At 54.2% G+C, this 25,324-nt stretch overlaps 1 protein-coding gene across 5 annotated transcripts in view; it reads right to left on the bottom strand.

The window, feature by feature from the left end:
• ATP11A (ATPase phospholipid transporting 11A) overlaps positions 1-25,324 on the bottom strand; it is a 125,638-nt gene that overhangs the window by 60,030 nt on the left and 40,284 nt on the right. For all 5 annotated transcript variants that reach the window (XM_068527021.1, XM_068527022.1, XM_068527023.1 and 2 more), the window contains exon 2: positions 4,760-4,882. In XM_068527021.1, the coding sequence (XP_068383122.1) occupies positions 4,760-4,882 (123 nt within the window). The remainder of the gene's footprint in view (positions 1-4,759; positions 4,883-25,324) is intronic.

The raw sequence follows: 25,324 nt of genomic DNA, 5'->3' as shown, positions 1-25,324 counted from the left end.
TTTAAAAAAAAGTTATTTATTTACTTATTTATGTGGTTGGATCAGGTCTTAGTTGTGGCATGCGGGCTCCTTAGTTGCGGCTCGCCTGGCTCCTTAGTTGTGGCTCGCCTGGCTCCTTAGTTGTGGCGTGCGAATCTTTAGTTGCAGCATGCATGTGGGATCTAGTTCCCTGACCAGGGATTGAACCCAGGCCCCCTGCATTGGGAGCACGGAGTCTTATCCACTGTGCCACCAGGGAAGTCCCCCAATTGTACATTTTTGATCTCTGCTAAACTGTAAAGATCCAAATATTTGCTTAGACACTTGGGCCACAATGCAATGTAATACTTTGTATTACAATGTACAATGCAACACTCTGACCTACATCCCTCAAGTCCTGTGGTCAGTAGAATAGAACTTAATACTGGAATCCTTGCTATTGAGCCACAAGCATGGAACAAAGGGGGTTTTTTTTTGCTATGAGGGAGCAGAGGAGTCTGAGGTCGGCGGAGCATCTCTTTCCCATCAGACAACTTGAGGAGTACTGATTCCACAGGACAATTACTAGCCTTGCGTTTCTTTCACGCCATGAAAGACTTCACACCCAAAGCGTGCATCTGCCCTGGGGGTCGTGTGTCGTCAGCACTGAGCTGGTTTCGGCCACTCTCTTCCGTGAGAGTCACCTGTGTCCTGTACTCACTGGGAGGGCGGCTCAGACGCAGAGAAGCCGTCCCGCCTGGTCGACCTTTAGTCACATGGAGACGGGGAGACAAGGACAGCCTGGCGCCACCCTGCTTCGCCAGCCCCGGAGAGTGAAACCAGAGCACCAGGAAACCGCTGAGGCTGCGGCTATTGTGTGCCTGGAGCGGGAATCCCGCGCAGGTGTGCACGGGGCGCCCTAAAAACGCACCGGGCACGGTCACTGATCTCCAGGGAAGGCGACCCGGAAGGTCACAAGTAGTTCAGCTTTCTGTACAGGGCGGAGGGACAGCACAGCCTGAGCTGAACATTTAATTCCACAGTATTCTGAGGGCAGAGATGGGAGCCACATGCGTTTTGTGCCCAAAGGTACAATTTTGTAACTTGATGAAGTCCCACTGTCCCCTGAGTCCGGGATCTGGTGCTCGAGCAGGTCCTGGGTTGGGGGCTCGGCGTGAGGTCAGAAGCCAAGGGGTTGTGCTGGGGTCATTTCTACCAGGTTCTGCCCAAAAAGGAAACAGAACTCACTGATCACCTATAACAGCACTTCTTCGGATCAGGCCAGATGAGCATTTTCACCCCTCGTGTAACTTTTCACGTGCTAAATGCTTTCACAACCTTGGATTTAATAAAATCAAACTTACTACTTCACTGCTAGTAGTAGTATTACTACTCCGTAAGTAATAAGTCATAAAACTTATTACTAAAGTGCGTCTGCGCACTTACGAAATCTTTGTTGACAATCTTTTAAGGTAGAAACGAATGTTCTCTTCCCAAGAAAACATATATACATCACCACAAACATATTCTCCAAACCTGTCTGTAAACTCACGCTTTACAAATTAAATCGTATTTTCCAGATCCTGAGCTGTTTTTAAATGAAAATGATCGTGTGTCCAGATGTTCACGGCGTCTGGTCTAAAGCCACGGCCTGTCCTCCCTGCTACTGACTTGGATTCTAGGTCCTCGTCTGAGGATCTCCTCTGTACTGAGATCAATTAGCAACCGAGGTTACGTTGTCTGTAATTGTTCTTGAAATCACACACCATCATCTACCTGGAACTGACTTTAAGCCACGAATCCTGCAAGCCCCCTCTCTCCTCAGAGCTGAGACTTGTTGACTTTTCACCAACCCCCCCACCCCCCGTGTGACAGCCTGATCTGGCTCCTGGGGCAGATGCTGACCAAACTCCCCCCCCCGCCCCCCTGTGTGACAGCCTGATCTGCCTCCTGGAGCAGATGCTGACCAACCCCCCCCCCCCCCTCCTGTGTGACAGCCTGATCTGCCTCCTGGGGCAGATGGTGACCAACCCCCCCCCCCTTCCTGTGTGACAGCCTGATCTGCCTCCTGGGGCCGATGCTGACCAACCCCCCCCCCCCGCCCCCCTGTGTGACAGCCTGATCTGCCTCCTGGGGCAGATGGTGACCAACCCCCCCCCCCCTCCTGTGTGACAGCCTGATCTGCCTCCTGGGGCAGATGGTGACCAAACCCCCCCCCCCCCCCCGTGTGACAGCCTGATCTGGCTCCTGGGGCAGATGCTGACCAAACCCCCCACCCCCCGTGTGACAGCCTGATCTGGCTCCTGGGGCAGATGGTGACCAACCCCCCTCCCTCCTGTGTGACAGCCTGATCTGCCTCCTGGGGCAGATGCTGACCAAACCCCCCCCCCCGCCCCCCTGTGTGACAGCCTGATCTGCCTCCTGGGGCAGATGGTGACCAAACCCCCCCCCCACCGTGTGACAGCCTGATCTGCCTCCTGGGCAGACGCTGACCAAACACCCCCCCTCCTGTGTGACAGCCTGATCTGCCTCCTGGAGCAGATGCTGACCAAACCCCCCTCTCCTGTGTGACAGCCTGATCTGCCTCCTGGGGCAGATGCTGACCAAACCCCCTCCCTCCTGTGTGACAGCCTGATCTGCCTCCTGGGGCAGACGCTGACTTAACTCCGCTAGGTCCTGCTCCACATCTTCCTGGGGTGAAGGAACCTTCCTGAAAAGAAAACACTTTTGAAAAGGCGCCCAGGACCTGCACGCGTATCGAAACCCATCTTTACGGCGCCCTCGCCCCGGGGGTGGGTTTCCTCTGTCAGAACCCAAGGAGCCTCGGGGCACACAGGAAGAAGCCACCGCAGGCAAGGCAGGAGAGAAAGGCGGTGCCGATCAGACCCCGGGAGGTGACACGGGGCCCCTCAACGTCTTGCTGGCCACTGGCTGCGGGAATATTAGAAGGGAAAACCTGAAAATGATAAATTGGCTCGAAACCTGAATCATAGCAAGGGGTCATAAATGGGATTTCGGAATCACTGCTCTCGATTATCTCCCCCAGAGCGTGGACGGGGCTTCGTAACAAACACAGCGCCCCGCAGCCTCGGGCTGCGGTCCACCGAACGCGTCAAGAAGGGCTTTGCTGCTCCGATCCCTGAGTCTCTGAAGTTTCCTTCGAGCGGCTGCACAGAACCTTCCAGGTCCCCGGGAGGAACCGGGGCTGGGACAGCAGGGCCCAAGCTTCGCCCCTGGGGGAGAAGCCAGCTGTGCGGGATGTGACTCAGCGGCCGAGGTGGCTTCGTCAAACGTCCTGCCCAGATTAGACGCGGGGCAGCGTGGGGACTCGACGCCTGTCCCCGCAAGTTCACACGTGCACAACATCTGAGGGTTTTCAGTGCACTTCCCCATTCCTCGATGCGTCTGCACTGCACACGAGCAGATTTCTAAGAAATACGTTTGAGGTTTTGTTCCTTTGGGGGCACTCGTGGTTGGCAGAGTGCATCTTCGGTGAGCTCTATTCAAGACTGTCTAACTTATAAATGTCACTACTGGAAAGACCTATTTCTGGATATGAGGTCCTCCTGTTTATTTCTCCTTTCATTGGTCACGTCTGGACAACCATGTACGATGTTTGTTTGGCTCTGATTTTGTTTATGAGCAACTGACTTACCCATACTGTATTTCTGGAGATTAAAGTTATTATTTTACATTGCAGTTTTAAAATAAAATAATTCCATTAAGAAAACTGCCTTACACAAATGAACCTATCTTGAAACAGAAACAGATTCACAGACACAGAGAACAGACGTGTGGTTGTCAAGGGGAAGGGGGATGGGGGAGGGATGGAGTGGGAGTTTGGGGTTAGTAGATGCAAGCTATTACATACAGAATGGATGAACAACAAGGTCCTAGAGTTGAGCACAGGGAACTATATTCAATACCCCAGGATAAACCATAATGGAGAAGAATATGAAAAGAATGTATATATATGTGTAACTGAGACACTTTGCTGTACAGCAGAAATTAACACAACATTGCAAATCAACTGTACTTCTACTAAAAAAATAAATTTAAAAAAAACTGCTTTAGAAAACCTTCTCTGTTGTCAAGTATTCGTAACAAGCACGGGACACTCTTGATAACTCATAAAAGAATTAAGTGGGTCCACCGCAGGTATCTGGACACGCAGCACACTGATGTGTGAATTAGGTAGGTCTGTGACGTGGGTCTGAGTGTCCAGGACACCCAGGCATGTGGAATGTTCTCCATAGCCTGCAAAGCCACCGTTTACTGTTTTCCAGAGTCAGCGACCCCATTCTCAAGACCCAGCTACCGGTCACTCTGAGGTGTGAAGACGGTCCTGCAACCCCACCTCTGGGCCAAGAGAGGGTCACGCCCCCTGTAAACAGTGACACGCACGTGTCCTCCTCTTTGCGTCACTGCTCCTGACGGCCTCTGACACGCGTCCAGCGTGCGCGTTCGTAAGCTGGTGGCACCGGGGCACCTGCATCGTCTCCGTTTTGCAGCAGGAGACCCTGGCCTGGGGTGGCTCGAGAGTGGCACGTGGCCAGACAGCTAATACGTGGTGCCGGCGGGATCTGGACGTCCTAGACGTCAAATCTGATCCTTAGACGTGACGCAGGTAAGAGGGACGTGAAGAGAACGTGCTGTGACGTCTTGTCAAGTCTTAACAGTGTTCGGGGGCAACCGGAGGGGCGCTGAGCGTGCAGCCCAGCTGTTCAAGGCGGGAGGCGGCCGGGCCAGGAAGGGCCCACGCGCCGAGGGCCGTGCGGGGAGGTCGCAGGCTGCCGCTTACCTTGGAGGAGACGATCCTGTTGTCCGGGCACCTCTGCGGGATGTAGGCCTCAGCGCCCGGCGGGGGCTCGCGGTGGCCCACGTACACGGTCCGGCTGTCCACGCATTCCTCCTCCCCGGCGCACTGCGGGGGAAAGAGCGGTCAGAGCGGGCCTCGGGGCGGGGGGCGGGCTCTTCCCGGGGTCTGGCTTGGGTGCAGGTCTGTGCCGGGCCCCGGGAGGGCTGGGCGCACCTGCAAGGCCGGGCCCCCACCCCTGCCCGCCCACTGGGCCCTCACGGGGTAAGTGCTTCAAACCCCAGCCCAGCTCTTCAGGGAGGCGGTCTGAGCAGCCACCCGCACCCCCAGCGGGAGTCGAGGGGGGCCTTCAAAGCTCGTGGGCGGTGGAAATGCCACAGGGCAGGTCAGTTCAAAAACAGAAAGTGACAGCAAAACCCTAAATAAGCCTTCAGAGAAAAGGACGACAATCCCAGAACTTTTGGGAAAGGTCTTTAACGAAAGAAGAAAGTAAAACTATGAGTTCAGAGCAGAAGGGCTGTTCACACTCTGCAGCCGCCCATCAATAAGCCTCTCCGGAAACGGAGAAGACCTGGCTCTGACTCATCTTTGTATTATTCAGAGCGCTGTGCACCAGACATTACGGAAACGCCGCCGACCCGAAGAACCTTCTAATGACACTCAACCCACTGTATGCAGTCAGCACTGCGGTGCCCGAGACAGGATAGCTGCTGCTGAGAGACTAAGATGAAGCCCTGTATAGCGGCCCCGGCACGGGGCCCTGGACCCCCCCTCCCCCTCGCAGACAGGCAGCCCCAGCACGGCGTCCTAGCACCTCGCTCAGCGCTGTCAAGAACAAACAGAGGCAACGAAAGGAAACACACGGCCATGCTCCGGGTGCCCAGCCCGTCCCATCCGGCACCGTGTCCAGCCTTTGTGGCTTCAGGGAACCTTCACTTTTTAAAGCCAAACACTGGTAACAGAGCAATCCAGCACTTCTGTTGTGTGAGATTATTGTTAGTCTTACGCTGCCCTTTTCTTTCTCTTTTCTGCTTATACTGTCGTCTCCTCTGCTCTTCTGTCAACTTCTCGCGGAAAGAAGTCTACTCACGTGTGTGTGTATACTCCCACTCCATTAGCACCTTTCCACAGCAGCTGCCTGTCCGCACGTTTCCTCAGTAAAGTCCCTACTTTCCTCTGCTTAGGGCCTAGCTGTGTGGACAAGGCCACGCGGAGGCCAGCTGCCCCCCCTGGCAAGAAGCCCTCCCTCTCTGCAGCCGGCTCCCTGCCGCCTTCCCATCGGGGTGAGGCCACCAGTAAGGGATGCTGACTTCAAAACCTGCTTACGAGCTCCGTAAATAAACCTCTGGGTATGAAAGTTAAGAAAGCTGAAAAGGCCCCTGATTTCCCTTTATTTCTCAAAACACAGCCAAACAGGTGCTTCTCATTCTCGTGGATTCAGGCAGTTATGTTGAAAAAGAATATATAATAATGAGCCAGGGAAGGAAAGAAAGCATAAAAATGTAGCTTTTAACACAAACGTGAAAATCCTGGAAACCTTCCCCCTAAACTTGGAAGACAGTGGTTCCGGGGCTGCAGACACAGGCACAGCAGGAGCCCCGTCCCCAGGGAGGCAAGGCAGAAGGAGGTTCATTAAGGCCAATTCACATTCTGGGCACAGGCTGGCTTTAGTGTAATCATTCGACACCTCAAGTACCACTCGCCAGCTCGGTGCTGTTCTAACCGTACAGGTCGGGGTACAACACCTGCCTGTGGGACGAGATCAGAAAACAAACCCAACACGACATTCAGAAGGACTCGCCACTTCATCACAACACAAGCTCCTTTGGGGATGAACCTCGTACCTACTCAGCCCTGTATGACAGAGCAGGGACGGAACGCCGCCCCTGGAGCTGTGAGGGGTTTCGGGTCCCCTTCCGACGACAGCAGCAGGAAGTGACCAGGCAAACCCTGCCCCAGAGCCAGTCCTCCTTGCGCTCCACCCGGACGTGCAAGAGGAAAATGGGTCCCACCTTCCCCAGAGACATGTCAACACTCCTTACAAGTCTCGGGACTTCAGGGGTATTTACCTCCTGCTGCTGAGCCAGACGGCAGGTAATGTGTGCAAATTACAAAGGCAGAGCTGTTTCAGCTACTTAATTGTAAACCTACAAACTGGCAACAGAAATAAACCCACTCCCCATCTCTCTACCAGCAAGTCCTAAACCAGGCAGGAACCACAGCAGACTTTCTGCCCTGTTCGATCCGACACACACACTGGTGAGAAGAGACCACCGTCAGGGCACAGAGGCTGAACCTCCGATGGAAAGAGGCCCTGAACCTGCGACGCCAGCTTTCCCCCACCTTCAGGAAGGCCTGGGGGGCGCAGGAGACACTTCAATAAGAGCTGCGGGGCAGGGAGGGGCCGTTGCTCCTGTTCTGCCTGCGCCTCTCCTCAGGGGCGGGGGGCGGGGGCTGAATCAGGAGAGGAGCTGGGTGACCTGGGGAGGGTGAACCTCCTAAACCTCCTGCACCCCTTCGCTCCACACGGGCCCCTCGACTCTGAAACCCACACTCCCTGCTGTGATGCCTTCTGCTGCCACTTCCAGGCCCCACTGGAGCAGGGACAGGGCTTTAGAGCCTGCATGTGCCCCTAAGGGGACACGGCTCAGCCCCCAACACGTGTCACCTGTGGAAGCTGACTCTGCAGGTACACCTGAGGTCCCGGGTACACCTGAGGTCGCACGTACACCTGAGGTCGCGGGTACACCTGAGGTCGCGGGTACACCTGAGGTCCTGGGTACACCTGAGGTCGCACGTACACCTGAGGTCGCGGGTACACCTGAGGTCCCGGGTACACCTGAGGTCGCGGGTACACCTGAGGTCCCGGGTACACCTGAGGTCGCGGGTACACGTGAGGTCCCGGGTACACCTGAGGTCGCGGGTACACCTGAGGTCCCGGGTACACCTGAGGTCGCACGTACACCTGAGGTCGCGGGTACACCTGAGGTCCCGGGTACACCTGAGGTCGCGGGTACACCTGAGGTCCCGGGTACACCTGAGGTTGGCAGCTGCACCCCCAGGGCTCTGGGGACATGAAAGGGAAAGCTCCCCACCTCGGGCTGAGTGCAGAGGAGCACCCGCAGGTTATAACGCAGAAGAAGGATGAGGTAACCCAAGGTGCCGCCCGCCTCTCCCTGGGCCCTCCCTGGGTCCCACGTCGACCATCAGGAGCTGCACAGATGAAGCATCCAGCTTACCAGGAGCTGGAAGGGCACCGCTGCTTGTCTGCTCAGAGGGCGCGCAGCCAGCAGGCCCCACGGGGCTTCCGAAACAGACTTGGGGCGCAGAAGGGCTCAGCCGAGGCGCAGCAGGAAGGGTTTCCTTGGCTGCAGGCTAAGCAGTGTGTGCGTGAACAAAGGGCCGCGGGCACGACATCCTGGGAGACTGCTAGAGACCAGCGGCTGAGGGCAGCCCGATCCTGGGGGTGGTGGGCAGGAGGCAGCTCCCCCCATCAGAACCCCGGGCGGCCACAGGAAACTGTGCCCGACACCCTCCCGGGGGTGGCAGGAAGGTGGGTGAGACCCGGCCCCACAGATTGCCACGTTCCTGGGGAATCACAAGACGTTCCACCAAAATGCAGGTGAACTAGAGGTCAAGGCTTTGCCTGTGCAGCCCCTGAGGATGCGTGAAAGGTCCCCAGGGTTGCCCTAGAAAATACTCACAAACGGTATCTAGTGAGGGATTGGTACCTGGGATAGACAGAGGCCATCGCAACCAATAATGAAAAGACAAATAAGGAGATTTGACTAGACTTTCTCCAAAGATTTACAATGGCCAACATCATATGGAAAGATGCTCAAAATCAACAGCCCTCAAGGAAATGCAAATCAAACCCTGGACAAGTGGAAGGGGCCAGACACAAAGGAGCAAACGCTGGATGATCTGTTTACGTGGAACGTCCAGAACAGCCAAATCCATGGAGACGGAAAGCATGGTGGTGCCTGCCAGGGGCTGGGGGAGCCGTTGCTTGGGTACTGGGTTTCTTCGGGGTGATGAAAATGTTTCAAAATTAGATTATGATGGGGACTTCCCTGGCGGTCCAGTGGTTAAGACTCCGCACTCCCAATACGGGGGGCACGGGTTCAATCCCTGGTGGGGGAACTAAGATCCTGCCTGCCGCACGGTGTGGCAATCAATCAATCAATCAAATTAGATTATGGTGACGTTCCATAACTTGGTTCAGTACTAAATTCCACTGAACTGTACTCCTTGAACAGGTGGGTTTTAGGATCTATGAATTTTACCTCAATAAAGCTGTCGGTTAGGTCTCGCCATGAATTCCTGGGTCCCGAGCATTGCCCGTCACTTACTTCTGCGTCCGTGCTGAGACCCCACCCTGGGTCAGTGCAGCGAACCTCAAGTCTCTGAAGCTGAGACGGGCCCTTCCTTCCCAGACAAATCCACCCCCTCGTCTTACCACAGTGAAGCTTGGGTTTTACCAGAATGCGGGATCCTCTCCATTTTAGGGAAAACGAATAACATCGTTAAGGTTTGGTTTTTAATAGATAGCATTTCCTGATGGATAAAATTGAGCTGGATGCGTTTCCAAAGGAGAACGCCCAACAGCCGAGAAACTGGAAAAGAAGAGATTACCCCTGGGGTAAAATGGGATGAACACAGCAAGCAGTGCGCCCCCGCTCTCTGGGCCTGAGCCAAGGAAACACCCCACTTCTAGGGGCCTCGCGGGGCCATCAGGTACGTCAGATGCAGCGGCCGCGCCTTCAACAACTTCGCCATCGGCCTTGTTAGGATTTGGGGCACAGCAGCCTGAGTGTTAAAGTCAGAAAGCACACAAGGACAAAAGAGAGTCTAAAATACGCCGGAAATCAATTTCACCCAGTGTTAGTCACCTAATGGAAGTTTTGAATTTCAGCTGAAACAAACAGAACCTATTAGCTGAGTTACATGTCGGACTGGAAGGTAAACATGTAATCTAGCCTCGAATTACCAGATCAATTTTTATAGAGGTGGTTCCACCTAACGACCATCTCTTTCTTTCTTTTTTTTTTTAATAAATGTATTTATTTATTTTTGGCTGCGTTGGGTCTTCGTTGCTGCGCGCGGGCTTTCTCTAGTTGTGGCGAGCGGGGGCTACTCTTTGTTGCGGTGCACGGGCTTCTCACTGCGGTGGCTTCTCTTATTGTGGAGTACGGGTTCTGGGCGGCAGGCTTCAGTAGCTGTGGCACGTGGGCTCAGTAGTTGTGGCTCGTGGGCTCTAGAGCGCAGGCTCAGTAGTTGTGGTGCATGGGCTTAGCTGCTCCGCGGCATGTGGGATCTTCCCGGGCCAGGGCTCGAACCCGTGTCCCCTGCATCGGCAGTCGGATTCTTAACCACTGCGCCACCAGGGAAGTCCCCTAACGACCATTTTTCAAATTTACAGGGATCCAATGAAAAGCAATTCCTTGTTCTGGTGTCTGTTTATAGCTTTAAAAGGCAACATTTCTTGTTTGATGGTTAAGAAGATGAAATAGCACTGACGTGCTTCTAAACTTGAGGCGTTTTTCTGGCTCACCTTCCCCAGCACTTCAGCTTCCTCGTGATGAGCAGTGTGTGATGTGGCCCCTTCTGTCACCCCTGCCCACGCCCACAGGTGTCTGTCTGCGCCCAGGGAGTCTTCACTTCTGCTTCTGCAAGCCTCACTCGGGTGCAACGATTAAAGTGATGCTTCGTAAGTGGAACCCGTGGGTTTAACTGCTGATCAGATCAGAGCTCCCTGCGTGAATCACCGGCCTTTCCAGGGCCAGTAAGCAGGGCCTGGGCTTCCCGCGGTGAGGCGGGGGCCCGGTGTGCACCCTCTCGCCTGTCACTGGACCTGTGACCTTGGCCTCTGCCAGAGCCCCTCCCCATGGACCACACGCAATGGGAACGACAGGCCCTTCCTTCCCGGACAAATCCGGGCCTCGGCACGGCTCTCAGTGGCATTTTTCTGCCACGGACATATTTCTCAACACAAAATTGTTTGGATCACAGAAGCACCAGTGGTGGCTCACTTCATTTGGAAACACTGACCATCTGGAAAATGGTAGATGCCGGCTGACCTAAACCATAATTTACTGGGTCCAGAACCAAAATAAAAATAAAAACTCTAACCGCAGACGACTTTTGGCCTGCTCTGGGCTCTCCGAATTCGATAGTTCACAGCAGCAGACAAAGAGTCCTGTGCTTGGGGCGCCCGGGCGGGAGGCTGGGACCGGGCTGGACAGGACAGAGCTCCGGCCACCACTGCCCCCCTCGTGAAACGCGCGGGAGCGAAAACAACAGGGACGTTTCTGACAAAAATAAGTTTCCAGGCGAGGCTGCAGATGAAGCAGATACAATCGTTCCTGCGATTTCAACGTGAAAAAAGGCAGCAGTGATCAAAGGCGGGTTTCCGTCCGGTTTCCCGCCGTGACCCCCTTACGACGCACATCATCAGGGCCTGTGCAGAGACGGAGCCTCGCTCTGGTCGTGGGCTGGGGGTGGGTGCTGGGGCTCAGACCTCCCTATGGGGAGCAGGTTCCAGCTCAGCTCGCACAGGCGGGTTACCTGCCACCACCTGTCCCATGGGGGCCACAGAGGCCCGGCTCCCCTGGAAAGCAGGCCCAGGTGGGTCCCCCGCATGCTGCCTGGGGAGGGGCTGGGAGGACACAGGGAGGACGGGGCACGGCTTCCCCACGTAGAAGTCAGGGAACCAGCCCATCGACGAGAAGCACGACTCCAGGCTGAGTTGATGTAGTCAGTAATGGAGGTGCGGGCGAGATGGGCCGAGTGACCCGGCGGTGAAACGAGAGAGCCCGAGGAAGGGAGACGAGGCTTACAGCGTCGGAGAAAGAAGCTCACCCGCAGGTCTGAGATGTGAGCCCAGTTCCCCGGCCCGGGCCAGAGAGGACCCAGCCTATCAGCTCCTCCCGCAAAGAGAAGGGCAGGGAGTCCTGAGTCGCTGACCAGATAAGTACTGCCCTGTGAGCCAGGGGCCGAGGGCTCCCACGGTCCACAGCACAGCACAGCGACCCCGTGTCCCCTGGAGCGTCAGGAGGGGGACGGGGTCACAGGCCAGACGGTCCCTGTGCTGGGGTGGGTGTTGGTGCCGGCAGGGGGCATTTATGAAGAAGGGACAGAAAAGGGAACAGAGGCCCAGGTTCCGAGGAGGCAGAGGGGTGGACTGGGCAGCCTGTCAGGGACCCGTCCAGGTTCTGCATCTGCCCCCAACCTGCTAACCTCACCGAGGCTGTTGGTTCCCCCCCCGACGTTCCCCCCACGAAACAGCCCCTCTTTACAACAGGTATACATCCTGGTGCGTCCCCAACTGTTCACGTTACAGCGCAACTGCAGCAGCCTCTGCAGAATGAAACGTGGATAACGATGCCAGAACACGGACAATGCGAAGAAGAATTAGCCAAGCACACCGGCCAGCAGAAACCACAGCACGAGGATGGTGGGTGGAAATCAGTTAGCCTGAGAGAGATGCTCAAATGATCCAGTATCCCACCCCAGCGCTGCATAAGGCTCTAGAAAAGCTGTCACCAGGAGGCCAGCAGGAGGACCACATGATTTCTATATTTACTTCCCAGGAAAGACTGTCTCCTTCCAGAGATGAATTAGCCAGAAAGCTAAGCAAACTCACCCAATTCCCACACAAAAACATGTTGGTATACATGGAGGCTTTTCACAGCTGAAATTATATACCTTCCACTGCACTGGAGGCATATTTTCTAAATATTGAATATATATCTAATGAAGGACCCGCAGGGCTGAGTCAGGAATTACGGCAAACTGTGTGGTGAAAATACTGACTAATTGGATAACGACATCCAAAGAGCCGCTTCAGAAATCGTGGTTCAGCTGGCTGGCTTCGGCCTGGAAACAGGCAGCCTGAAACCCGCGTGAATCTCCGAAACCCCGAAGCCAAGAGTCTATGTCGGGGGAGATACTGGCCTGGGATCCTGAGGCTGAGGCCAACCCCACAGTGGTCTGTGTGTCAGGCCCGGGAAGGTGACCACCAGGGGCCACCGACAAGTCCTGAGACCGGGGCAGAGCTGGCGGGGGCAGAAGAAGCCGGAGGGGAGAGCAGGGCGGCTGCTGTGTTGGCTGCACGTGGCACCCGCCCCCCCCCCCACCCCGGCGACCAGGAGCCCCTCTCCTGACGGCCCAGCTCGCCCACCGTTCCGCCCCTCCCCAGGGCAGCCCACTGTGACGCTCCTCCGAGGGGGTCCAACGGTCTGGCCCCTCCCCTGGCTCAAGGCGCAGGCCTGTGCGTGACCCGTCACACCTGCCCCGCCCCCGCCCACTTCCCGACAGGTGCTCAGAATGAATGGGGTCACCATCGGAGCCCGTGACTCACTCCCCAAACGAGAAAACATAACTGAGTGAGTGTTTCTCCCTGTGTGTGAAGCCCACTTAAGAAATGTCAGTATTTCCTTGTCCACTCTTGAGGCCATTTCTTAATCTTCACTGTGTCACCAAACACTCAGAGGAAGGAATAGTTAGATGGGGGCTGGGCGCCAGCCAGGCAGGCCCTTCCTGCGGAGGGGAAGGGGGGCGGCCAGGCCTGGAGCACGAGATGGGGGGGCCTGAGAAAGAAGCTTCCAGAACAGGGAGCCGAAGGCCAGGACGGGACGGTGGAGGTGAGGGCCTTCACACCACCCGCACCATAGGCCCAAGGTGCGCCAGGCACCTGATAGCAGGGAGGACAGGTGACACCTGCCAGCTGCAACCTTAGGGCCCCAGGGTCTCCCCGTGTAACTAAGCAACCATTTCAGACCCCAACCCGTCCCACTTCTTGCAGCTCCAATCCTGCTTCTTGACAAACAACTTATGTAACTTTGCTGGTTTTGCCTTTACGAGCCTCAAGTCAGTCCTTCTTGAATCAGTGTCTCCTGGGCTCAATTCGGCTCAAACAAAACTTTTCTATTCCTATTATAGACTGTTTATTGATTCTTTTCATTGAAAATGAAATACAGACAGCCCCACCCCCAGAATAAGAATGACAGATTATACAGCCTAGGGGAGGACCGGGTGTCCCAGAGCTCCTGGGGCCGCTCCTTCACTGCCTATCCCTGTGCTGGATTAGCAGCCAGCATCCCCGTCAACAAGCTGCTCGGAGACCCCGTCTGAGCCAGCCAGGTGGCAGGAGGGGCTAAGAGCAAGCCCACCGGGGTCCGGCACCGTCCGGGGCAGAGTCTCCCTGCGTCCCGCCCCGCCCATCCCTGGAGCGCTTCTCACCCCGTCAGACCCAGGGTCCCCTCCTGTTAGTAAACCCCTCCTACCATCCCCTTGCTATGAAATTCCTAGGAACAACCCCAACTAACCCCAATAACTCGTACAAACCACCGGGAGGCTCTGATTCTAAAGGGAAGATGGAAGGAACCCAAGTTAGGAAAACCACACACGCATTTCAGCCCATATGACACGGACACGGCTCCACCTGAAACTTCAGGACTGATGTCACCAGGGCTGCACGGCTACAACCAGACACCCTGGGCCTGTGTCAGGCACAACCAGACACAACACTCTTGCTTTACTGGGGTGTGACACCATGAGCAGAGATACTACAAGCTACGTGACTTTCCACAGTGGGAACCAGTCCTGGTAAGGTTCTAAAGAAAATAACGTAAAATCTCCCCACAATTTACGTAACAGCTGACGTTTTGGTGTTTTTTTTTAAATATTTATTTATTTATTTATTTTTGGCTGCGTTGGGTCTTCATTGCTGTGCGCGGGCTTTCTCTAGTTGCGGCGAGCGGGGGCTACTCTTCATTGCGGTGCGTGGGCTTCTTATTGCGGTGGCTTCTCGTTGCGGAGCACGGGCTCTAGGTGCGTGGGCTTCAGTAGTTGTGGCACGTGGGCTCAGCAGTTGTGGCGCACAGGCTTAGTTGCTCCGCGGCGTGTGGGGTCTTCCCAGACCAGGGCTCGAACCCGTGTCCCCTGCGTTGGCAGGCGGATTCTTAACCACTGTGCCACCAGGGAAGCCCACAGCTGATGTTTTGAAATGTACCGGGATTTGTTTTAATCAGGTCTGGTGAGTCACACAGAACCAGAAACGAAGTCCTGGCGGAGGGAGCCGTTACGTCACAGATCCCTGGAAACAGGAGCAGGCCAGGCGGGCAGGGCCACATGGGGTGGCTGCAGGGGGGAGGGGGATGGAGGGAAACGCAGCAAGGCTGGCGCCCCACGGCTGGGCTGCACGGAGCCTCGCAGGTGCTGCCCTGTTCCCCACGCACGACTCGTTCATTATTAGAAATTAGAGCGGGAGGGGCAGGCAGTGAGAAACCTCAACGCAAGAGGCAAGTCCCAAGGAGGAGGGGCGCGGTGACCACCACACCTCTGCCGGGACCTTCACACCCACAAAGAGACGGAAGCAGGAAAAGGCTCCGGGGTTTTCCCCGCATTTGATTTCTGGGGTCAAACACCTTTTCTCTTTAACGAAGGGAAACACCAGGAGCGTGAGAGGAGCGACCCGGCCTCCACCATCCAGAGCCGGCGGATACAAACATCTTGTGATGTCTGACGCGGGACTTTTCAGAGCTAACACCTCATGGACAGAGCTGCAGCCCCCCATTTTCCCCTTCAGCCCCACCCCCTCCTCACGAGGCACATCTGATGGATGGTGAACTTTGGGAGCGTCCCAAAGGTGAGGTCACACTCAGGGTCCAGGTTAATCCAGCCATGAGCCATGCACACGACCTGGTGCAGTCGTGGGTCCCCAAATGTGTCTCACAACGGCAGCATGCGTGCTAATCCCCTCCAACCCGCTGTTTCACCCAGGGTCGTGGGAACGGGGCTGTAACGGTGACTCTGAGACAACGGCTTACCTATAGGGATGAACACAGATTGGGCGCATCCTTTTAACCCACTGCAAACCCCAGAGAAGGAACTGACAAGTGACCCATGTACCCGAGAGGTTTTCCCCCAGATTTTTCATGCCGAGGCAGACATCCTCATGTGGGCATGAGCCTCTCTGGGGGTCACTCTGGAAGAGGAGGCCGGACGGTAAACCACGGGCAGGCACATTTTGGGGGAGCCGACGTGTTCTGAACGTACACCCCAGGACGCAGCCCCCAGCAGGTCCGACCCCCGGGTGCCCACCTCCCGCCAGCTGTCACAGGCCTGTCCCTGCGGCCGAGCTGACTGTCTGGGGAAAGAGCTTGCTGCCTTCCTGGCTGCCGCGGTTGGACCCTCGTGAACGGTGAGCTCTGCGTCATTTACCCACTTTTCTCTACTGGGTTTTCTTTTTCTCACAGATTCATAGAGGCTTGTTACAGGTGACAGACACCAAAGCACTGCGCACCTCCTCCCCGTTGGTCGGTCACTTCTCTTTTAACTTTCATAGTCTTTCGCATAGAGTTTTACACTGTGGTGCAGTCAGACTTACCCATCTTTCTGCAAAACTTTGTACACACTGGTATTTTTAAAGGAGATGTTATCTGACTTCCGTTCCTAGGTGATACAAATTTGATGGCTGATTGATTTATTGATCTGAAGACCCCACCACATAATTTGACAGACGAAGGAACGATAAAGTTCCAGTAAGAGGAATTGATTTGCCCAAAGCAGCAGGTCCAGGGCAAAACCCAGGAGTCTGATTCCCCACCCGTGTCCCCAGGCTGGGCTGTCAGGACCAGGCGTGCTGTCCCACCTGTCAGGACCAGGAGCTGAAATAAGATTCCAAGTAGTCAAGCTTGGCTGGATAAGTAATTAGGGGAGAATAAAAACCTTTCATAAGTGTTAGTTATCATGATCTTGAGTAGATTAAAGCTCCTTGACGGCAAGGATCATATTTAATGTTGTTTTCTATCTTCTATCAGGGTCAGAAACACAAGCAGCTGGGGACTTCCCTGGTGGCGCAGTGGTTAAGACTCTGCGCTCCCAATGCAGGGGGCCCCAGTTTCGACCCCTGGTCAGGGAACAAGATGCCTCCTGCTGCAACTAAGACCCGGCGCAACCAAATAAATAAATAAATAGGAAACACAAACACCTGCAGGGCCGGGCAGGTAACGAAGGGAGGGAGATGGGTGTGTCCCATGGCTGGGCAGCCCTTCCTCGGGCAGCCGTGGGGCGGCAGGGACAGTTCGGGGCCACTGGCTGAGCCAAGGAGTTTCAAGGCTTTGTAAAAGCACAGCCAGAACAAGCCATGACATCTGGCCTGGGGGTCACCCCCAGCGGATGAGACAGTGTTTGTCCAATGTGTACAATGCCTGGCACCATCCCAGCACCAGTAACTACTAAAAAGGCTTGTGGACTTGACAAATAAAACACTTACTACATAAAAAACCAACTTTCATCCTTTCTCAGCCACAGTACTTTAAGTCTCAGCTTGATTTTGTCCAATTCCTATCAAAGCAATAAGTATTACGGGCAGCGCTGTGGCCGTCATTACCATCTTAGACAGACATCGTTCGGGGTCCTGGAACTCAAGTCTGAGTGGAAGGAGGTGCCCGTCCAGCTCTGAACGTGCCCTTAGTGTCCGTGTGAACTGTCTGTGTGGTCTGAGCCTGCTGGCCTCGTGGGCCTTGACCCCAGGAAACCCAGGACCTGCACAGGGCAACCAGCCTGACAGCACTCTCGTGAGTTCCAGATAATGAGAAAAAAATAAGAGAGGTGACTTTTGTTCCCATCTCTGGACGGCGTGCGCGCGGAGGCTGAGGGACAGAAAGCTCAGCCCACGCGCCGCTGTCAATACCGCGAACCCTTCCTGTTCCTCTTCCCTAAATCCCAAGCGGAGCCTGCCCTGAGGCATGTGGGCAGAGGGCCTCCTACCAGCTGAGGGGACAGGAATTAGTGCCCGGATCCATCTACAAGGTTCTGTTTTCCACCGTGCGCATTTTTTTTAAGCAAAAAGCAACTCACGTGAAAAACACATAACTTGTTACCAAGTCGGTTACTATGGTTTTCTAGGAGAAAAACTATACAAGGTCTTTTTTCAATTGACATGTCGTTAATTTGAGTAAGAATTCGAGATTTCAGAATCAATGTCGTTCTGCCTGCTTGGCAAAATCAGAACAAAATGAAGTCGCTCTAGGGCTTCCCTGGTGGCGGAGTGGTTGAGAATCTGTCTGCCAATGCAGGGGACACGGGTTCGAGCCATGGTCCGGGAAGATCCCACATGCCGCGGAACAACTAAGCCCGTTCACCACAACTACTGAAGCCCGCGTGCCACAACTACTGAAGCCTGCGTGCCACAACTACTGAAGCCCATGTGCCTAGAGCCCGTGCTCTGCAACAAGAGAAGCCACCGCAATGAGAAGCCTGCACACCACAATGAAGAGTAGCCCCACTCACCGCAACCAGAGAAAGCCTGCGTGCAGCAACGAAGACTCAATGCAGCCAAAAATAAATAAATTTATTTAAAAAAAAGTGAAATCGCTCTATAAAAAAAAAGATAAAACAAAAAAGCTTCCAAGACAGGCTCCAAAACACTCCAGATAATCTTGGAAGCATCTTTGACAAGCAAACAGAAGATAAAGAATGCCCATCTCTGATTTTTCCATCAGTAAATGAAAGTCAATTGGCTGAGCTGAGCTTGATGTCGGGGAAATTTTACTGGCATGCGAGTTCAATGAACTGTTAACAGAACCGATGAGTCAGAGTCAAGGCTGCCTTGAGCCCGAGCACACGCATCAGGTGGCCGTGACCACACACTTTCAGGGAAGGGGCACCAAGGTCATGGGCAGCCTTACAGCGGGCCCCCAGCCTGGGCCCTGAGCACAGCGCACCCAGCACACGCACAGGTGAGCATGTGAGCGTCAGGCTGGGGGGCGGGAGCCCCACCCACTCCACCTGGGGGCCGTCGGCTGTTTCCTGATCCAGTCAATTCTCGGGGAGGAGGGGGGAATTAAAACAGATGCAAGAGGATAGCAACACACTAGAAAACCAGGTGGGTTAAACTTATTCTTCCTAGAAAGGCTGCGGGCAACGAGTCAGGAGTTTTCACCTTGTTGACTGAAATGAAAGGGCTTCCGGTGTTTGCTCACAGGACCTCGGCCCAGAGACCAGGAGCCACGCCACCTCTGTTGTTTGAAGGCCAGAGTCAGACGACCCCCCACCCCCCCCACTCTCTGAAGGGTGCTGGGCGTCCCGAACCCCACAGCTTGTAGAGCTGGCCTGTAACACTCACAACAACTTCCGTAATGACTTATTTTTTGCCTGAATACATACTCATATACAGTAGGTGCTCAGATGGCTGTGCAATAGATCTGCTGATATTTAAAGTATGATCGTTTTATAAACAATTCGTTAATGTACAGTGACTTAAACTAGTAAGTTACTAGATGACAGAGCCGCTAAAATAAATAATTAGTATGTATTCATTCCTATTTCCCCCCCAAAAATACCCAGTTCTTATCCTTGGCCCATGTCCTCCACGTGCTTGAAAATCCCCGTCTTCCGACAACTAGACCCAGGAATGGGCCACAGTCCGGCACACGTCCTCAGACTGTCACCTTCCCCTGCTCCATGACAGAAACTTCTGGATGAGCCTCTCGAAGAACTCGGTACTTGACAAGAGTCGATTTGGGGGTGTCCTGCGTGAGCCGCCCCAGGGAGAAGCCAGGGGGCAGCAGCCGTGAGGACCCAGGCCAGCACGGGCACCTGGGTGACCTGGAGGGGACGCCCCCAGTGAGGCCAGGAGGAGAGGCCTGGAGTCACAGGGCCCAGCTCACCTGCACCAGGATTCCTGGTCCAGAAACTGAGGTGATAACCAGAGCTGTTTTCAGGTTGGGGTAATTTGTTACTCAGCAAAGATGACAGATACATGGCAGGTCACAGATTGCTGAACCAGGTCACTGACACACACACACATGAGAAGGGCACGAGGTCCGTCCCTCAGAGGGGGAGGGACGAGCAGGACCCCGGTGAGAGCGCCCTCCATGTGCCCCTGGTGGACAAGTCCTGAGGTGCTAAGAGCCACGAAGGTCAAAGGCCCAGCCCAGAGCACCCGGGGTTCCCGGGCGGACTCCAGAGCTCCCTCCCGCCACCTCCAAGGGAGCATCTCCCGCACCTTCAGCAGCAGCGATGCTGGCCTGACCCAAGTCGCCTCTGTGCGCTGCTGACACAGGCCCCGAACGAGGGGCCCAGCAAAGAACGCAGACAGCGTGTCTGCTACCCCACCACGGGCTGGTGGCTCAGGCTGCGGCCACGGCAGAGGGTCAGCCCCACCTCCAGTTTTATGGGTTAAATTGTATTTAATGGGCATTCTGGGTTGGGTTCTGTGGCGTAAGTATAACATAATGTCAAGGTATAAGTATTATCATAATAAAACTAAGTCGAGATTAGGGTTCTCAGAGACGTTTACACCGCCCTAACCACGCGTCCCTGATGGGAAATCATTCCCGGGATGCTATTATTGACGACCACCACCTTCGGTGACGGTAGACAGCATCGGCCACCTGGAAGGTGGGAGCTGCAGTTTTAGTGTCTGTACATTTTTAATCCCTCACACTTAAAATAAAAAAGAAGGCACAGAGCACAGATGAGCTGAGAGGCAGGGAGCCTGGCACACGGTGGGCGCCCAGCAGTTATTTTCCGAGTGAATAAATACAAGCATTCCACCTCAGTACAGTCAAACTGGGGCTTTAACTCTACTGGACGACCACCCACGGTGGAAATGGAGACTTTGAGAGAGTGCTGGGGTCTCACGAGTTACATGCGGGGTATTCACAGGTGTGAATTATAACGATCACACCACACGTTTACAACACGCATCCCAGCCACCAGCTCAGTCATGTGCATTGTCACACCTGAACTTTATGACAACGCTGAAAGATGCTATCTCCCTTGCTGACAAAGACACTGAGAAACAGGCCAGGAAGACGAGCCAACGCCTCTGTCACCATAAACTAACCGTAAAGCTCCATGGCCTCACAAGCAAGGAATGTCCTGGTCACCCGCCGACGCTTGGTGAAGGGCTGCGTGTCCGCTGTGGGATCAATATGTCCATTTGAAGCCCACCTTGAAAAACTCAGACCGAAATCTAGAACACAAAGAGCAGCTGACAGAAACTTTAAATTCTAGCTTTTGCAACAGTCCTGAAGGGCAGGGACCTCGTGTCCCTATTACACACAGGAGCCCGAGGCCAGAGGGACGAGGAGATACCCCACAGGCCGCTAAAGAGCTGCCGACCTGTCAGTGCCAGCGGGGACAACCTCTGTAGGACACAGAGGAAAAGGAGAAAACCCATCCCTCGTGATCAAGATGAGGCTGGTCCAAGCTGGGGAAGAGTCTGGAAGGTCTGAGGCCAGGCTGGGTAGAGGGAGCTGAAATGCAGCGACCTTTGGGGTTGGCAAACTATGGCCCACAGCTGTGGTACAGGTTTTACATTTTCAAACGGTTGAAAAAATCAAAAGGAAAATAATTACTCACGATGTGACAACTGGAGGAAAGTAGAACACCGCCATCTATAATAAAAGTCTTACCGTCAGGCAGTGGCCCTCGTTCGTTATGGCTGTCACAGCTGTACTCACACTGCAGGACAGACTGGCGTGGACAGACCACGTGGCCTTGCAGCCCGAGATATTTACCATCAAGGCCTTGACAGAGGGTTGCCAGCCCTGCCGACAGGACAGAAGTGGCTAGGAAGCTTGGGACTTGATCTCGAAGTCCCAAGAAGCAGCACTTGATCTCGTGCTTCTCGAAGCTACAATGATTACAGCGGGTCCATTCTGGATCCCCCCAGGCCCATGCATCTTGGTGATCCTAGTGGCTCCCCACCACCACCCCAAAAGCTGGAGATACACACGAGATCCCCATGGAGAAAACCCCAGTCTGACAACACTGCGCGGGTGAGGTGGGTGGAGAACAAGCATCGTTATCACTACAGGTGAAAATGCAAAACTGTGAATAAAAGAGGCATTTCCTCCTGCCTCAGAAATCCCACTTCTAAAAATCTATCCCAAAGACATCGTTGCAAAAATACTATCGATTCACAAGGCTAGTAACTGCGGCGTTACTGTAATAGAAGACTAGCAACCGATGTCCATAAACGGGCTGGTTGACTCACAAGGGAATATCATCCAGCTGTGTCCATGCAACAGGCTGGTGTGGAAGGACCCCTGGATGTACTGAGAGATTGAGGACATGACCGTGTTTATGGTTTGCTGTTGTTTGTGAGAAAGAAGAAATACGGACATACATTTGGGGGCAATCAGGAAATCCGAACACGGACCGAATAGTAGATACTAGTCAAGAACTGCCGTTGGTTTGATTCGGTGTGATGATGGGGCAACACCTATGTTTAAAACACGTTCTCGTCAGTTACAGACCATGTGAAATATGCAGGGTGAAGTGACCTGGCATGCTGGGTTTGTATACTAGCAGGGAAAAAAGGAGCTTTTGCAGGGTAAGGAGGAAACAAGATGGATCGTAACTTAGTTATGGTTGAAGCTGAGTGAGACGGGGTTCATTACACTGTTATTTCTAATGGTGTATATGTTTGAAAACGTATACGATAAAAAGTTAAAGCACATAGGATACAATAAACGTCCACGAACCCACCATCTCACGTAAGAAAACTGAAAGCCTGCCATCTGTAATGGGCTGGACTGTGTCCACCAGAAAGACATATTCAAGCCCTAACTCCCAGGGCTTCAGGGTGTGACCTTATGTGGGAACGGGGTCTTTGCCGGCGTGACTGGTTGAGACCAGCTCACACTGCATTATGAGGGGCCCTAAGTGCAGTGCCCGGTGTCCTTCTCAGAGAAACACAGACACACAGGCGAGATGGAGACAGAGGGGGTGATGCACCTACAAGTCAAGGAACAAAGAGGATCCCAGCAACTCCAGAGGCAGAAAGAGGACACTCCAGAAGGACCCTCCCCCGAAGCCTGTGGGGGGAATGCGGCCCCGTGACACCTTGATTTGGGATGGAAACCTCCAGGGCGTAACAGGACAGAGCCCTGTGTCTTCGGTCCCCACGCTGTTGTAGTTTTTTCTGGCCGCTCCAGGAAGAACACACCCCCCCTCTCTCTGCGGGACCCTCGCCGAGTCATTCCTTCTCCGCGTGCCCAGAGGTGACCACTGTGGTCCTTTTGCTCAACTTGATATTCAATTTCTTCACATTGACACTTTTATCTCCGTTTTAACTGCTGTAGGACACTCTATCATATCCTATTGGTACAATTCGCATTTTAATTCAAAAGCAGTAAAAGAAAAAACCCCACAAACATCAGAAATGACTTCAAAATCCACGGTACTTTTCTGCCAAGAGAATAACGTTCAATCGGGTGTTGTCAACCTCGGACAGGAGACCTCTGCCGTGGGGTCCATCCTGTGCGGTGTCAGCAGTGTCCCTGCCCACTAGATGCCAGGAACATCCCCAACTCTGACAACCAAAGATGCTTCCTGACATCACCAAGTGCCCCTCGGGTGGCAAAGTCACCCCTGCCCTCGCCGAGAACTGCTGCATTAAATATACAAATATTCTGAGAACTTTTAGATGATGGACCACGTAATCTACATGTTCACACGATCATATAACCCCAATCCTCCACTTATTTTCCAAAATTTGGTTCCAAACTTTCCGCCACACTAATAGACTAGTCATTTTTCCTAAAGCATTTTTGCCTCTGAATCCACGCAGGATGCGTGGAAAGTTCCATTTGCCGATTACGGTTCCCTTTGTTTCTATACTAATAATCTAGCTTCCTGAGTGTCCTGCAGCAAAATAAGGGATTTGCTCCCTGATATTCAATACTATTCGTGCCAGCTATTGACGGCGTGAATCTGTGGCTTTTAGGCACTGTCCTGACTGCGAGGCCAGCTCATTCTCGTTTCCTTTCTCCAAACAAGTGTCTACAAAGTAAGGTGATTTTGAAAAAGATAAAATGTTGATGGTGCTCAAGTACCAGTTTTTGCCAAATCTTACAGACCATCTGAGGCCCAAAACAGGTTTCCCACGACTGCCGTGCGAAGTCACCTGGTCCTGATGTTCTGATCTATTGTGGTCAGAAGACTCGGGTGAAAAACGAACAGACAGCGCCTGGGCTTTCCGCGTGTGCGCGAGCAGGACGCGTGGATCGCCCGCGTGCTCCGTCCCCTTAGGGCAGCAGGTGTAAATAACACCCAGTCTGTCTCTCCATCTCCTCGATTCTCTCCGAGGACGCGCCCCCAGAGAGCCCCCGCACGCAGCCACCGGAGCCAGGGGGAGCCCCGTCCCGAGGGCGTGGCGCCAGGCGTTCCTGAAAATCCTGTTGTCGCCTGGCCACCCCACGTCTTCTCTTCAGCAGTTTCAGGATGGCGAGAGCCCGGCGCGGTCGTCTGCGGTGCAAAGTAAACTGCTGGCATCTGCGGCTCCTCCGGGTGTCAGACTACAGTACGTGCTTTGTTTGGAAGAAATGTGGGGTGTACTCCACTTAAGAGGCAATTAAACTCGGATGATCAGAACGTCTCTGACTGAAAGGCCTCATTAGTTTTCTCACATAGAAACGCACAACCAGTCAGCAGGGACCGTCCACGTTCTGGGCTGCAGCTCTGCCCCTGACACACGGGGGCTCCGCCCCAAGCCCCACTTGCCCAGCTTTGCAAATGGCATGGTGCGGCCACCCAGGCCCTGGACCGTGGGCCCGGCCCGGGATGTTCGCACGCTCCAACGACCCAGGTCTGTGCTCAGAGACGCCCTTTCCCCGCGGGCGCCGCATACACAGCCCATACGCCCACCCGCACCCTCCCCGCGCCTCTCTCTGCGCCCTCACATCCGACAAATCCGCTCCTGTTTTTACACGTGGACTGCCTGACTCGCTGGAACGGAGGCACAAGGGCCCCCATGACCGCCCCCTCCTTCTTTCTGACTTCCGTGCACCTCCTTTGCCTGTTCTTACCTAGTGGCCATAATAGTTTCTCAATGGCTTGCGGTTCTTTATTTTTATAAATTTATTTTATTTATTTATTTTTGGCTGCGTTGGGTCTTCATTGCTGTGCGCGGGCTTTCTCTAGTTGTGGCGAGAGGGGGCTACTCTTCGTCGCGGTGCACGGGCTTCTCATTGCAGTGGCTTCTCTTGTTGTGGAGCAAGGGCTCTAGGCCCATGGGCTCAGTAGTTGTGGCTCGCGGGCTCTAGAGCGCAGGCTCAGTAGTTGTGGCGCACGGGCTTAGTTGCTCCGCGGCATGTGGGATCTTCCTGGACCAGGGATCGAACCCGTGTCCCCTGCATTGGCAGGTGGATTCTTAACCACTGCGCCACCAGGGAAGTCCAAGACTTCTTTTTTTTTAAATTATTTATTTATTTATTTATTTTTGGCTGTGTTGGGTCCTCGTTTCTGTGCGAGGGCTTTCTCTAGCTGCGACAAGCGGGGGCCACTCTTCATCGTGGTGCGCGGGCCTCTCACTATTGCGGCCTCTCCTGTTGCGGAGCACAGGCTCCAGATGCGCAGGCTCAGTAGTTATGGCTCATGGGCCTAGTTGCTCCGCGGCATGTGGGATCTTCCCAGACTAGGGCTCGAACCCATGTCCCCTGCATTGGCAGGCAGACTCTCAACCACTGCGCCACCAGGGAAGCCCTAGACTTCTTAAATAAATGTTTTTAAAAATGCTACAGAAAAACA

Source organism: Eschrichtius robustus, chromosome 18 (genome assembly GCF_028021215.1).
Source record: "Eschrichtius robustus isolate mEscRob2 chromosome 18, mEscRob2.pri, whole genome shotgun sequence".
NCBI classification, from domain to species: Eukaryota; Metazoa; Chordata; class Mammalia; order Artiodactyla; family Eschrichtiidae; genus Eschrichtius; species Eschrichtius robustus.
This window is presented reverse-complemented; position numbering and strand designations above follow the sequence as displayed.